Source organism: Hypanus sabinus, chromosome 24, assembly GCF_030144855.1.
Source record: "Hypanus sabinus isolate sHypSab1 chromosome 24, sHypSab1.hap1, whole genome shotgun sequence".
NCBI lineage: Eukaryota > Metazoa > Chordata > Chondrichthyes > Myliobatiformes > Dasyatidae > Hypanus > Hypanus sabinus.
The window spans coordinates 36,606,102-36,622,633 of NC_082729.1; the positions used below are offsets into that span (position 1 = coordinate 36,606,102).

At 45.5% G+C, this 16,532-nt stretch overlaps 1 protein-coding gene across 8 annotated transcripts in view; it reads left to right on the top strand.

Moving 5' to 3' along the window:
* Window positions 1-16,532, top strand: part of huwe1 (HECT, UBA and WWE domain containing E3 ubiquitin protein ligase 1) — a 276,367-nt gene that overhangs the window by 195,806 nt on the left and 64,029 nt on the right. For all 8 annotated transcript variants that reach the window (XM_059949617.1, XM_059949621.1, XM_059949618.1 and 5 more), the window contains 3 exons: window positions 2,778-2,943; window positions 15,048-15,279; window positions 16,075-16,253. In XM_059949617.1, coding sequence (XP_059805600.1) covers window positions 2,778-2,943; window positions 15,048-15,279; window positions 16,075-16,253 — 577 coding nt within the window. The remainder of the gene's footprint in view (window positions 1-2,777; window positions 2,944-15,047; window positions 15,280-16,074; window positions 16,254-16,532) is intronic.

The window sequence follows — 16,532 nt, forward strand, 5'->3', positions numbered from 1 at the left end:
AGAAGGAAAATGAATCAGCAGAGAAAATAAATGGCAGAGGAGACTCATTTCTCTGAATTGCCTAATTGTGTTCCTATGTCTTTACACTCTTCTGCTCGAACAGGAGGTGAATCAGCTATCTTTCACTGTTAAGCCTCAGCTGTTGGAAGTCTGAAAATTGTAGGATAATTCAGCAAGAAAGGCAGCATCTAAAAAGAAAAATGGCCAATGTGTGTCTTCTTTGCTTACCTCAGGTTGAACAATTTCCAAAGACTTTCTCTTTTGAAAGTCATACTGAATTTTCATTATTCTTGCATTCCAAGTGTTTTTCTATTTTTTTAATATAGTGGCTGGGATTTCCTAATCCCATCTACAATTAATTTGACTTGTTCACAGTTCCCTGGACACCTTACACTTCCCTTCTAACTTCAGGTATGATGCCAACTTTGGCATGTGTGATCGTGTCTTTATCATCATTGTCGCAAATGCATGCTGTATTCTAATTACTTCAGGCAGCGCTGAACCAGAGCTTTTATCCTTTGTGGACTTTGCCAGCTTTATTTTGAATGCTAATTTTATTATCATTTCTAATGCCAGCTTCCAATGTTCCACTTCATAAGATGTAGAAGCAGAATTAAGCCACTCAGCCCATCAAGTCTGCTCCATTATTCCATCATGGCTGATTTATTATCCCTCTGAACTGCTTTTTCCCCCATAACCATTTTTGCCCCGACTCACCAAGAACCTATCAACCTCCACTTTAAGTATATTCAATGACTTGGCCTCAGCAACCATCTGTGGCTATGAATTCCACAGTTTCACCACTCTCTAGCTGAAGAATGTGTAATAAATGATTGTGCCTAATTTCTGAGGCTGTTCCCTCTGATCCTAGACATCCCCACTATTTAAAGGAAACATCCTCTTCCTGTCGACTATATCTAGGCCTTTCAATATTCCATAGACTTCAGTGAGACTCCCCTTCTAAATTCTGTCAAGTACAGGCCCAGTGCTATCAAACACTCCTCATAGGATAACATTGTCATTCCCGGAGTCATTCTCGTAAATCTCTGCTAAACCCTTTACAATGTACATCTTTTCTGAGAAAAGGGGCCAAAAGCTGCTCACAATACTCCCAAGTACATCCAAGCTTTTGTATTCTAGTCCTCTGAAGATGAATGCTATCATTGCATTCTCCTTCCTTACCAGCGACTCAACCTGCAAGTTATCCTTTCGAGAATCCCACATGGCAATTCCCACGATTAAAAACTGAAGCTGACCAATCAATTTTTTCCCCCAGACCTTTTGTGATATGTTTTTTCCATTCCACATTTATGTGCTGTAGTTTTATAGTGCTGGATATAAATTCAATATCCTCATTGTATCTGTAGACTTATCAGTGTGTCACAGTTAAGTGAGCCGTCATAGGCCCTTTGGCCCATCACCTCTGTACTTGCCATCAAACACCCATTACTCTAATTCAACATTTATCCCATTTTTAAATTCTTCCTCCATTCCAATCAGCTGCCCTGCAGGTTCTGCCTCTCACCAGGAACTACTTACAGAGACAAGCTAACCAACTAGCCTGCATGTCTTTGCCATGTGTAGCGGGGGAGGTGTGGGGAGATCATATGCTGTTGCGTGTAAGCTCCGCTCACAGACAGTGCCTGAGGTCAGGATTGAACCTGGCTCTCTGGTGTTGTAAGGCTACTAGTTGTAGCATTCTGCAATTCTTCTATTCCCTTTTTCATTCTCCTGGTCTTGCTCTCATTTGTCCACGCTTTGAGAGTAGGTGCGTATTTCCTTGTCTGGTGGCTTTGTAGTCAAGTTTGCAGATGATACAAGGATAGGTGAAGGCGCAGGTGATGTTGAGGAAGCAGGGAGTCTGCAGAAGGACTTGGATTAGGACAGTAGTTAAAGAGGTGACACATGGAATACAGTGTAGGGAATGCACATGCACATTTGTAGAAGGAATAAAGATGTAGGTTATTTTCTAAACAGGGAGAAAATTCAGAAATCAGAGGGAGTCCTCATGCAGGGTTCCCGAAAAGTTAACTTGCAGGATGAGTCAGTGTAGGGAAGGCAAATGCAATGGTAGCGTTTATTTCAAGAGGACTAGAATATAAGAGCAAGTATGCATTGCTGACACTTTATAAGTTTTGGATTAGACTGCATTTGGAATACTGTGAGCAGTGTTTGGCCCCTTATCTAGGAAAAGATGTGCTGGCATTGGAGAGGAGGTTGACAGGTTTCATTCCAGGAATAAATGAGTCAACTAAGAGGAGCATTTGATGGCTCTTGGCCTTTCCTCACTGGAGTTTACAAGTGTGAGGAGGAATCTCATTGAAACCTATCGAACATTGAAAGACCCAGAAGTGGATGTGGAGAGGATGTTTCCTATAGTGAGGAATCAAGGACTAGAGGGCACGGCTTCAGAATAGAGGGTCATCCATTTAGAACAGAGATTAGGAATTTCTTTAGCCAGAGGGTGATGAATCTGTGAAATTCATTGCCACAGACAGTTCTGGAGGCCAAGTCATCGGTTATATTTAAAGTGGAGATTGATAGGCTCTTGATTAATTAGGATGTCAAAGGGATAATAAATGAATCATGATGGAATGGCAGAGCAGGCTTAATGGGCTGAATGGTCTAATGCTGTTTCTATGTTGTGGTCTAACATAGGAAGGATTCTGGCATTGCTGTGCAAAGACCTACACCACACTCACAGCATCAGCTTGAGCAGGAGCCAAGACTCCTGCCAGAGTTATTCAGGCCGTTTGGCATATTTTTTTAAATTGCAGGACGATGAGGAAGGGGAGGAGGAGGAGGGTGACGAGGACGATGAGGATGAAGAGGGTTCCGAAATGGAGCTGGATGAAGACTACCCAGACATTGACGAGTCGCTCGTCCGCTTTGATCGTGAGGACGACCTAATCATCGAGTTTGACAACATGTTCTCTACGGCAGGTAAGATGCTACCTTCAGCAATGGCAGGAGGCTCCAAAAATCTGTACAGCAATGTAAATACATGCGGTCTATGGACCAATCCAGAGAAAAGCCTGCTGTTGTGCTAATGAGGACTGGATCCCTAATCTGGGACTGAGGGATGGTTCTGCCTGAAATGTTAACCTTGACATGCCTTCTCTAAATTTTAGCTTTGCTTTGATACTGGAATAACCCCTTTCACTTTCCCATTACTTAACTCTGGGTGAAATGTACAAGCTTGTTGTAGTGGTTGTTTTGAATCCATTGCAACCAGATTCCAAGCTGCTGTTAGCAAGATATTCCAGGTCCTGGCATTAAGTGTTAATTGTAGGGGTGGGGGGGGGGGGGGCTGCTGTTGAGCTGAATGTGCCAAAGATAGAAGATCACAAGTCTCCTCCACTTTGTACCTTAAGTTACAGTCTGCAGTTGAATCCCACTGTCTTAGAGGATCTGAACTGGCCATGGGCCACTCCTATCGACTAAAAGAGTCTTTCGTTACTCTGGAAATTGGAATCAGTACTAACAAGGAATTGATTTCCATGGGATGTAAAGAGAAGAGCTTTAGTGGAAGGAGAAGTTGCATAAAATAGTTCAAACTTAGCCCAACTCTCAGTGAAAACTTGTGTGAAAATTCTTGTCTAGCTGGACTTTGGTCTGTGGAGGTTTGGTCAATTCCCAAGGCTTCCCCAGAAGCATTTCCTCTGCCAGTTCATTGACTTGCCCCACTGTCTTACACATTGCAAGGTGATAAAATGGAAGAGTCCCCGCTGTGTAAAACTGCTTTCAAATGTGTCTCTGTCTCAGACAGAGTAAACGCCCCCACTCACGAGCTGTCGCAGTACAAAGAGTGGGTGATTTCAATCACAGTAGCCTGGGCATCCTCAGCACACAAGAACTGTGCTTTGCTGGGCTTGTATGAGGCTGGTTGTCGAGTGCAGGTAGATATTGAGGTGCAAGGGCCACATCAGGGTAGACTTGGGAGGACCAGCGTCTATCTTGTCATACTAGTGGAATTGAAGCTGCCCTTGAGCCTGATGGTGTGTACTTTCAGGCTTTTGTATTTTCTGCCTGATGGGAAGGGGAGAAGAAAGAACATCTGGGGGTCTTTGATTATGTTGGCTGTTTTACTGCGGCAGTGGGAAAAATGGACAAGAGTCCTTGGAAGGGAGGCTGGTTTCCGTGATGTGCTGATCTGTGTCCACAACTCTCCATGGATTCTTAAAGTCATTGACAGAGCAGTTCCCCTACCAAGCCGTGATGCATCTGGATTGTATGCTTTTTAGGCTTCTTCATTAAAAATTGGTGAGGGTCATTAGGAATGTGCCTCTTTTTTTCAGTCTGCTGAGGAAATAGAGGCACTGGTATGTTTTCATGACTGGCATCTGTGTGGTTGGACCGTGCAAACTGTATACTTAAAGAGCAGGACTCCTTTCAGAGGACTGTTTAAAATTATTGCTGCTTTCACCCTGCACCCCTTGAAGAGGTTTTATCTATTAAGTAGATAGATGGCTAGAGCTAAGAATTAGACATCTCAGATGCAGTCTGGTCGAATTAGAAACAGGCTAGAGTTGGTTTCAAACCCAATTGAGCAAAAATACCGTTGTGAGCTTGTTCAGTTGGAACTTGGGCAGAAGTAAAAACCCTCGGCTGAATGAACTAATTTCCAATCCTTTTAAAGAGCAAGGTGATAAACTGAAACAATACCAGCTGTGTACAATTGGTTTCTGCCTCTCAGAGTGTAACATCCCCACTCATGAGCTGTCACAATACTTCCACAAAGAGTGGGCATCCTGAGCAGACAAAAACTGTGCTGAGAAATTAAAATGTCGTCTGAGGCAAGTAGAAAGAGAGGCTGGCTTCAGTTTCTGGGCTGTTATAAGGCATTGGTTGTCATGTCTGTGCTATAGGTAAGATAATGAGGCGTCACCTGCCAGACTCTGAACTGGCAGAGGAAATGCTTTTGGGAAAGCCAATACTGATTGGAAATGTTAATTTCAGATTCAGTTTATTGTCATTTAGAAGCCACAAATGCAGTGCAGTTAAAAAATGAGACAACGTTCTCCGGAATGATATCACAAAAAAGCACATGACAAAACAGACCACACAAGAAAAATCACATTTATTATGATTGTCAGTGCAGCTGAAGCGACCTGCAAGATAAATTAGTTAAAAGTTGTCACATGTACTGAGTTACAGTGTAGAAAATAGTTTTGCATGCCATCCATACAGATCATTTCATCACATCAGTGCATTGATATAGTACAAGGGAAATGCAGAATAAAGTGTCAGAGAGAGGGTGGGCTGACAATAAGGTGCAAGGATGTGACGAAGTAGATTATAAAGTCGAGTTCTGGCAAACCACTCAACCACAGGATAGAAGCTGTCCTTGAGCCTGGAGATTTGTAGGGGCAGGAAGGAGAATGTCCAGGGTTGGTGGGGTCTTTGATCAGCTCCAATGTCCCGTGGCCCTCCATCCATGATCTTTCTTTAAGCACCTCCAAAGAGTTGGCATCCACTGCTCCTTGAAAGGCTATGTTTATACTGTTAAAGGATGTATTCCTTCCTGTTATACTGTAGGTATTCAGGGGAGCAGTGAAGGTCCTGGTGACATTCAGGGCTTCCTTTATCATGCCAGTAGCTTCCTCTGAGTTTTCCCTACTATCAGTCATGCAAATCCTGGGTGGAGAATCAGGTATACTGTCAAACTCAGATGTAGAAGGATTCTTCATTGCTGTTTGCATAACAGTTTTGTTTTACCAGTCAGGGTTGTTAGCCCTGAGCTGAACCCTTGAACCTAGAGGACCAGTGATCCACTTTTAATCTGGCCTCTATCCTTTGACCTGTTTGGCATGGGTGATCCCACCAAGAGCCAAAGCAAAAAGCCCTAACTCCAGCCAACGTAGCTCTCTGGGCTGTTGAGGCATGAAAGCCTCAAACCACAACAAGGCTGTTGTTCTCTTAGAGGAAAGGATATATGTCATGATGTTCTCACTGGTTGGAGGACATAATTTCAGGATAAGGGGGTTGTTTGCAGTGTATTTATTTAGAATTTACTTCTTATGTGGGTGAGTGAATCTTCTGAAGGCTATGGAGACTGGGACTTCGGAGGTGCTTAAAGAAAGATTGGGGGTAAAGGGCTGTGGGACGTTGGTGCCGAGGAAGATTTGAGGCCTGATCAGCTATGATCATATTGAATTGTGTTGGTATTTGTCACGTGCATATTGCTCTTGGATAAGCATATGGATGATTGAAAATGTGGGGCTTATGAAGGAAGGGTTAGATTGATTTTAGAGTAGATACTCGCATGGGTAAAGCAGTAGCTAATTGGCATCAGGCAAAGAGTGGGAATAAAGGGAGACTTTTCTGGTTGGCTACCAGTGACTAGTGGTGTTCTACAGGGGTCTGTGTCAGGATTGATTCTTTTTACATTCTGTTAATGATTTGGATGATGGAATTGATGACTTTGATGAAAAGCTTGCAGACGATATGAAGATAAGTAGAGCAGGTAATTTTGAGGCATTAGAGGCACTACAGAAAGGTTTGGAGTAGGAGAATGGGCACAGAAATGACAAATGGAGTACCGTGTTGGTAAGTGTACAGTCATGCATTTTGGTAGAAGGAATGAAAGGGTTGGCTATTTTCTAAATGAAGAGAAAATAGAAAAAAACTGAGGTGCAAAGGGGCTTGTGAGTCCTTGTGTAGGATTCTCTGAAGGTTAATTTGCAGATTGAATCTGGTGAGGAAGGCAAATGCAATATAAAAGCAAGGATGTAAAGGTGAAACTTCATAAAGCACTGGTGAAGCCTCATTTGGAGTAATATGAGCAGTTTTGTGCTCCTTGTGTGCTGAAACTAGAGAGGGTTCAAAGGAGATTCACGAAAGTGATTCCAGGATTGAATGACGTGTTATATGAAGAATGTTTGATAGCTCAGGGCCTGTATTCACTAGAGTTCAGAAGAATGAGGGGGGTGACCTCATTGAAACCTATTGAATGGTAAAAGGCCTTGACAGAGTGGATGTGGAGAGGATATTTCCTATGGTGGAAGAGTCTAAGACCAGAGGAGACAGCCTCAGAATAGAGGAGCGTCATTTTAGAACTAAGATGAAGAAGAATTTCTTTAGCCAGAGAGTGCTGAACCTGTGGAATTCTTTGCCACATGCAGTTGTGAATGCCAGGCCTTTATGTATATTTAAGACAGAGTTTGATAGATTCTTGATTGGTCAGACCTGAAAGAATATGGGGAGAAGGCAGGAGAGTGGGGCTGAGAAGAAAATTGGATTAGCCATGATGAAATGGTGGAGCAGGCAGGATGGGCTAAGTGGCTTAATTCTGTTCTTATATCCTATGGTGTTAAAAGGTCAGCACATCATCGTGGGCCAAAGGGCCTTTTACTGTGTTATATTCTGTACCAAGACAGTGAAGTGCTTTGTTTTGCCACAGATCGTGCCATACACAAATACATTGTGATCCTAACAAGAACGTGCTATGGTGGTTGACAAAGTAAGGAAGATGGGCAGTCAATGTGGTGAAGAGAGTTCGGGGGTATTAGCAGTTACTAATTGTTGGAAGCTGGAATTGTGGAGAATTTATCCAGAGAGTGAGCTTGGAGCTTGCTACTGCAGTGGCATGGGCTTGAGGGGAATTGATACACAAGGGAAAGTTCTAGCTATGAGGTGAGAGTTGGCAGTAGCTGGTGTGCGGGCAGCATGTCAGGGTGTGCCTTGTGCTTTCCCACTAGCAACGGAAGGATGGTTACTAATTCTTAGGGAAGGGAGGTTTCTGGAATCAAGCATTGGGGGGGAGTGAGTTCTGCAGGTTGATGACAGCTCCGTCTCTGGCTCAGAATCTGATAAGCCTCTAACCAAGAACAAGACGACTAAACACATGCCGTTTGTTTCTTTCACTGTCAGCTGGTCCCCTTTGCCGAGACAGTCTGTTTGGGGGCTTTGGTGCAGCTGCCAGCCGTACATTTCACCTCCCTGTGGCAATGCACAATGAGAATAATGGCAATGACAAACATGGTAGGACTCCAACTGCGCCTTCTATTCTGCTCATGCCAGCTCTCGAAGTAAACTGGCCCCATGGGGTCAGCAGAGCATCTGGGTTCTGCGCAGTGTTTCTAAAAGACCAGCGACTCTTCCCTCCCCAGGTGGGGGTCGTGAGTGAGGCAGATCAACTCACTGAATATCCTCTCTGGTCACGATGAGGCCACCCTCAAGTTGGAGGAGCAGCACCTCATATTCTGTCTGTAACCTTCAACCTCATTGCATGAACATAAATTTCTAGTAATTTCTTCCCACTCCCCCTTCTGGTCCTCCTTTCAACCTCCTCTTCTTCTCACTTGCCCATCGCATTCCTCTGGTTCCCCTCCTTCCCTTTCTCCTATGGTCCACTCTTCTCTCTGATCAGATTCCTTCTTTACCCCTTCACCTTTCCCACCCATCACCTGACAGCTTCCCAATTCATCCTTCTTCCCCCTCACCTGCCTTCACCTATCACCTGCTGGCTATCCTCTCCTTCCTCTCCCTCCTCCCCCCCCCCCCTTCCTTTCCAGTCCTGAAGAAGGCTCTCGGCCCAAAACATTGACTCTATTCCTCTCTAGATACTGCCTGACTTGCTAAGTTCCTCCAGTGTTTTGTATGTGTAAACTGAGCTCCAGTTAATGCCCAGCACCTCCCTGAAGCATCAGCCTTTGATCCCACCCCTCTCACTGACCTTAACAGAAGCACTTGATTTAGTCTTGCCTTTCTTACTGGAAAAGTGATGAACATTTAATCTGCCCACCTTGCCTCCAAACTGAAACTGGTGGGGCAATGATTACTTCATCAACGTTTGATGCTGTCACTATTTGCAATAAGGATGGATTCCAATTCACTCTGCTTGATAGATCTGTTTTGTCCTCCTGAAATCCACTGCACAGCCTTGAAGCAAGAGGTTTGTACAGTGAAATTGCCCCTCTCCAGCCTTGGATGAGGGAGGGGTTAGGATGCTACAGGACTTTCTTGGTTACCTGCCTTGATTGCCTGGGGGTTACCCAGAGGTTGTACTCCTCTGCTCTGGTCCAGTGAATCAGGCTCATTAGTTCAGATTTCCCCAAGGTAACTGGAAGATAAAGAGTGTAAAGCACAGAATAATACAGCACAGGAAGAACCATTTCAATCCCTTCCCACTACAACATGTCTCTATCCCTGCATTCTCTGCATACTAGAGCTCTCGTACTTATCTCCATTGTTAACCAATCCTGAAGAAGGCCCCCAGCCCAAAACATGGACTCTTTATTCCTCTCTGGACACTGCCTGGCCTGCTGAGTTCCTCCAGCATTTTGTGTATTACCCCCTGCTCTCTGTGTGAAAATAAAACAAGCCCTGCACACTTCCTTCACAACTTCAATGCATGCCCTCTGGTAAACACACTGACACAACTGGATTGAAAGGAAGATTCTCCCTCTAGACTGGCAGTTTATATGTCACACCACATGTACAGAGTTCACAAGTGCATGGTTCCCTGAAAGCGGAGACACAGGCAGAGTGATGAAGGAGGTGTTTGATACACTGGACCGGGCAATGAGTACGGTCTTGGGAAGTTATGTTGCAGTTAGATAAGACACTGGTGAGGTCACACTTGGAATTTTTTGTACAGATTTGGTTGCCCTGTTTTAGGAAAGATGTTATTAAACTGGCATGGTGGAGATAAGTCTCTACCAAAGGAGATGCAAGGCACTTCTTTCCTCCACTAGCCTGCAGGTCACCCCCAGGCAAGGTGTAGCACCTACTTAGCCTCCCTCCCTGATCAGGGTCATGTAAAACCATGGAAGGCAGGTAGTGGATGATTGTATGAGCACCCATTGTATATCTCGTCCTGGTTATGTAATCATATTGATGTCAGAGAGACGACCTCTGAGGAGTATTGTTAATGGCTGGGGTCACCTGTCTTGTAAAGACACTGCCCAGAGGGTGACAATGGTAAACCACTTCTGTAGAAAACTTTGCCAAGAGCATTCATGGTCATGGCAAGACCATGATCGCCTATGTCATGCAACACAGCACATAACGAACATTATTAAACTAGAAAGAGTGCAGAAAAAAATTTTCCAGGATGTTAACGCAAGAGATGCTGCCTGATCTACCAGGTTCTTCCACCATTTTGCATGTGTTTATCAGGGAGATTCAAACAAGAGGACACGAGTTGAGAGTTAGGGGGCAAAAGCTTAGGGGTAACACGATGGGGAATTTCTTTACTCAAAGAGTGGTAACTGTGTGGAATGAGCCTCCAGTAGAAGTGGTAGAGGCTGGTTTGATATTGTCATTTAAAGTAAAATTGAATGGGTATATGGACAGGAAAGGAATGGAGGGTTATGGGCTGAGTGCAGGTTGGTGGGACTAGGTGAGAGTAAGCGTTCGGCACTGACTAGATTGTTATATGCTTATATGATGTTGCCTGGACTTGTGAGTGGGGGATAGTTTGTATAAACTAGGACTTTATTCCCTGTGTTACTGGAGTTTGAGGTATATGAGGTCATTAGGGGTATAAGCAAGGTGAGTAGGCCAGGGAGGAGTTACTAAGGACAAGAGTTTAAGATCAGAGGCAAGAGATTTAAAACGGACATTAGGGACAGCTTCTTCATGCAGCAGGTGGTGTGTATTTGGAATGAGCTGCCAGAAATAGTGGCCAAGGTGGACAAATTAGCGAAGTTAATACATTAGCACATTAACAGCCATCTGCACATACAGAGGAGGGGTTTCGATGGTTGAAGCTCACTGGGCATTACGGTTGGCATGGGCAAGTTGGGCCGAAGGACCTGTTTCCATGCTGTATGTCTCTGGAGTGAGGTGTGCCATACCTCCCTGACTTTGGCTGACCCAGCAACAAGATGGTGTCCGGTGATCGGCACAGTTCACCCCATTCCACCTACACCAGAGGTTCCCAACCTTCTTTTATGCCCTGGACCCCTACCATGAAGCAGAGGGTCTGTGTACCCCTTCTCTATACCCTCTGTCTACAGCTCCCTGAACAACACACTTAAAGCAGTCACAGTTAAAGGCAGGGTTTCAATGGCAGGCAGTCACAGGCTTACGCAGTGAACTGCAGCCATGTTACTGAGGGTAGATGCCCATTCCTACTTATAAGTGCAAAACAAAGCAAATTAGTGCCATTTTAACACCCCCCCCCCCCCCCCCAAAAAAAAAACTGTTTGGAGCTAAAAACAGAAGGCACAGCAGGTCAGGCAGCATCTGTGGAAGGAAACAAGGGGTTAATTTCAGATCCATGAATGGTGTCTCAGACGTGAGACACTAACCATTTCTATTTCCACAAATGCCGCCTGACATACTGTGTTTCCAAAATATGATAACAAGGTTAACTTGTCCTGGCATCTTCAAGGGCAGTCGTATTAATTAATTGTATCCTGGTCCCGCCACCCAGCCCCTTCCCCCCCCCCCCCCCCCTTCCACCCGGCTTCTCTGTTTCCTGCCATTTCACCTCGGTGCCATTGATGATTTGGAATGCAACAACATCGTCCGAGCCCAGCGAACTGCGTCAGGTGTCACTACCTCTCTCGGCGTCTGGGCAGATTCCTTACATGGTCCCAACCTCAGTGGCACAGATCCTCATTGCTTCTGCCGTTGAAGCCAAAGTGATGTAATAACTATCAGAAGTTACCTTCACAGTGGGTGATGGAACCCTAATCTTCCCCTGGGCCATTGGAAAGCTTATTTTAGTAACACTGCGTTCAGGAACTTGTGGGTGACAGAACTTTCATGATAGAGTGTGTGGTTTTGAGGTGAAGGGGACACACTGGCGTAAGAAAAGCTTCTGCTACTGCTAAGGGGCCTTGTCCAAAGGGCTGAGGCCATGGGCGAACCCCTGAAGTACACCAGGATCCCATTAAGTCGGAATGGTCACTCATCTCCATTCTCGGGTGCCCTGAGTCTGGGAGCTCCTCACAGGGACCTTCCTTCCCAGCCGCATACTCCCTGGCTCCAGCTCCATGACCACTGAGGGTGATCTGGAGCTGAGGAGGTGGGGTGATGATAGAGGCAGGCACGGCGGGGTGTTAATAGGTAGCAAATGTGAGACTGCAATTTTACCTCGGTGCAGTTGGACAAGACCCCTTGCCTTTCCTGCTAAGTGCTGATGTGTGGTAAGGAGTGAGTTGCCTGTCAGCTCCAAGTGCAGTTGCTGGGCTGTTCTCTCTGTAGCTGCATAGTTTCAGGGGAGGTGTGGGTCTCTAAAATGCTTGCATCTACCTTTGTGCTCAGTGCTCGATGTGTCGACTGGCACTGAAACAGCCTCATTAAAATCAACACAAGCCCCCGACCACCCAGTTACAGAACTCCTATGTTACACTTCTTGCATTCCCACCACCCCTCACCTCCCAGATTCGACCCCTCAGCCAGGGCATTGTCAGTGGTCACATGATCTACTGACTAAACATGCTTTCTGGGGGCTTCATGTTCAGTGGCCACGTCTGGGCTTGAAACCCAGGTCACCAGTTACACTAGTCAGTGACTCCAGCACCGCCCTGGCGAAATATATTGCCCCATCCATTGTCAAATAAACCCACTCTCCCCCACCGCAGCTTCCCCAGTGATGTTTCTGGCCACCAGCTTGTGATGCTGCATGGGCAAAGTCCTCCGCCCTTACTCAGGCTGGCTAGAATCTGAGGCAAATGTAGGACAGAATCCAACTTGGCACCAAGCCCTATCTCTTCCTTCAAAAGTTGGTTTGCTGCCTCTTCGGCATCGGCTTTACCCTCGTCTCCCTGTGGCATTACTTCTGATTTAGTCTGAATTTTGTTCTTACATTGGCAGCATACACAGGAGGGACCACTCGAGCCCACTCCATGATTCTCCAGTTACCTTGCCCTTTTTTCCTTTTATTCCTCCACAGCTTTTCTCAGCAGAAGTCCAAAAACAAAAGATGTTGATCTATAGCCCTTGGGAAGAGTGTTCACAGTCTCTGCTGTGTGTGTTATTAGCATCCAGAGAGATTTACATTTGCTTATGCCTTCCTCTCCCTTTAGCCCAGGGGTTCCCAACTTTTTTTATGTCATGGACAGCTCCCCTTAACTGAGGGGTCCATTGACCCCAGGCTGGGGACTCCGCACTCTACTGCTCTAGATGAACACAGCATCACCAAATTTATCACTTGATAAAGTCATAGAACCAATGATAAAGCACCTGTTTTATACCTTTTTGAGTCCCCTTTATTCCCCAAACATTTCCACCACTTCTGTGAATTCTGCACGCTGGGGGAAACTTGCATCATCTTTGACATGTTCAGAGTAAACTTATTATCAAATTGCATATACACTATATACAACCCTGAGATTTGTTTTCAGTAAATCCAGGAACCACAATTGAATCAATGAAAGGCCACAGCCAACTGGACAGACAGACAACCAATGTGCAAAAGACCACAAACTGTGCAAATGCAAAAGGACAAGGAAGAAATAATAGCAATAAATAAATCAGCAATAAGTATTGAGAAGATGAGTCTTTGAAAGTGAGTGCATAGGTGGGGAACTGTTCAGTCATGGAGCAGGATATTGAAATGGGTGGATTGCCAAAGCCAGTATTTGCATTTGTGTGAACCCCTTTTGAAGGATAATAACTGTTCCTGAACTCGGTGGTGTGAGTCCTGAGGCTTCCGTACTACCTTCATGCTATCTCAGATTGAGTCCTCAGCATTCTTAAGTGGGAGGGTGAACACCCAGAAGTTGTAATCCATGAAGGTACCAATAACATGGGTAGGACAAGTGACAAGGTACTGCTTAGGGAGTTCAGGAAGTTAGGTGCTATGTTAACTCCAGAGTTGTAAGTCCAGGATTGCGACCTGTACCTTATGCTTGTGAGGCCAGAGCTAGGAAGATTATAGTTTAATATATGGGTAAGGAGTTAGCCCAGGCATGGGCAAACAACGGCCCGCGGGCCATAGGCGGCCCATTAAGCTTTTTAATCTGGCCCGCAGAACTTGATGAAATTATATTAATAAACCTTGTTAATGTTTTCTCCCTGCAATTCTGGCGTTTTCCCAATAGATGACGCACTCTATATACATTGACCTTTGTTGAGGTGCAGCGTATTACTCCACAATTAGCCAGCGTTCCGGCTAAGAGAGATCACTTGCGGGGATTTGCGAGCACAGAGCTCCGCAACCGGCGCGCTCTCCCTGCTTTGTCATTGTGCGGGTCGTTGTTGAGTTTTGGCACAGGGGACAATTGAATAAGAAGAAGCAGGACAAGTAGACCTGTATCTCCTACTGTTTTTGAAATAAAGACAGTCAGGAGGAGAGTGATGATGATAATATCTTGAAGGATAACAGAATTTTCAATGCTTTAAAATAATAACTGTTACTATTAAAAAAAGCTGTATTTTATTCATTTAATTTTCAGTGTTTTAAAAGTCATTTCAATAAATAGCTAAATACCATGGGACTTCAAAGACAGATATTTTGTTGTAATGCATTTGTTCATTTTCAATTGAAATTAAAGCACATGTTTTCTACATATCCCATGATATTTTATTTTCTCTTATGAGGTGTATTACCAAAACACTCCGTCCATCTGCTCCTGGTCCGGCCCCCCTGTCAAATTTTAGAACCCTTTGTGGCCCTCAAGTCAAAAAGTTTGCCCACCCCTGAGTTAGCCACATATTAGGATGGATAGCATAAGGTTTTTGAATCATAGGGCTCTCCTCCAGGGAAGGTGGGACCTGTACAGAAGGGACAACTTGCGCCTGAACTGGAAGGAGACTAATATCCTAGCGGGAAGGTTTGTTGATACTACTCAATGGGATCTAAACTAGAGTTGCAGGGGGATGGGATCCAGAATGCCAGAAGAGTTGGTGAAAAGGTTGTGGAGACAAGGGAGTGGCAGATGAGCTGAATCAGTCTTCACAGTGGAAGACACTAGCAGTAATGGTGGAAGTTCAAGGTGTCAAGGGCCCTGAAGAGTGTGAAGTTACCATAACTAGAGAGAAGGTTCTTGGGGAAACTGGAATTTGAGATGCTGCATGCCCTGCAACAACGTCAGGCCGGATCAGTAAGCGGTGAGCCTAATCCTAATCACTTGTACCTCTCTCCTCAGCTGACATCCCCCCCGCCCCCGGCAACATCCCCGCCACACACCCGCTCATGGTTCGGCACGCCGATCACAGCGCCCTGACCCTGGGCACCGGCTCGTCCACCACACGGCTGACGCAAGGTATCGGGCGCAGCCAGCGGGCAATCCGGCCATTCACAGCGACCAACACGGGCCACACGATCCATGTGCACTACCCCGGTAACAGGCAGCCCAACCCTCCACTCATCCTGCAGAGGTAAGACGTCACTACCTTGGTGGTGCGGGGGAGGGCTGTGTGATTCGTTATTTCCTTGTGCTTTTTGGTACTTTTAACAATCTATGGATTTTTAAAGATTTGCTTTAGTTGTCAAGTGTACATCGAAACGTACAGTGAATATACTAGGATGTGCTGGAGACAGCCCGCCCACAAGCGTCAGCACAATTCCAGCACCAGCTTATCATGCCCACAGCTTACTAACCGTAACTCCATATGTGTTTGGAGTATGGGAGGAAACCAGAGTACTCAAGGGAACCGTGTATGGTCGCAAGGAGAATGTACAAACTCCTTGCAGACAGCAGTGAGAATTGAACTCCGATGGGTGATTGCTGGGACCATAAAGTGTTTCTTAAAGACTTTCATGAATCTTGGAATTCATTGCCACAGATGACTTTGGAGGCCAGAGCACTGTATATTTAAAGTGGCGGATGATAGGTTCTCAATTAGTAAGGGTGTGATAAGTTATGGAAGAAGAAATCAGAATGGGCTTGAGGGAACTAACAAATTAGCCCTGATGGAATGGCTGCGCAGACTCGATGAGCCAAATTGCCTGATTCTGCTCTTTGTCTCTTGGTCTTTGTCAGGGGTTTTAATTTTAATGGCATGGATCCTTACCATTAACCAAGGGGTCCGTGGATCCCAGTCTGGGAACCCCTGGTTTCTGGTCTTGTATAAGTCCATGAAGTATCGATGCTGTGACTTGTGCATGAATCAGTCCACAACAAAAATGTGCCCCCTGTACCGGTATCCTACTGACAGGCATCTCTCCTTCAGGTTGCTTGGGCCCTCAGCAGCTGCAGACATCCTCCAGCTGAGCAGCAGCCTGCCCCTTCAGAGCCGCGGCCGTGCCCGCCTGCTGGTGGGCAACGATGACGTGCACATCATTGCCCGTTCAGACGACGACCTCCTTGATGACTTCTTCCACGATCAGACGGCTACAACCAGCCAAGCAGGTAAAGTGCCCATCCGGAAGGATGAGGGCCGTTTTGGAGCCTCACCCTCAGCTGCCGCAAGACCACAGGCATCTGAATCAGGCTAATTGTTACTAACATAATGTGAGATTTGTTGTTTTGTGACAGCAATACAGTGGAATACATAAAAATATGATCATTTATAGTAAGAATAGTGCAAAAAGAGCAAAATAGAGGGGTGGTGTTTACTTGTTCATGGTCCGTTTAGAAATCAGATGGCGGAGGGAAAGAAGTCTTTTCCTAAAACAGCCGAGGGAGCAG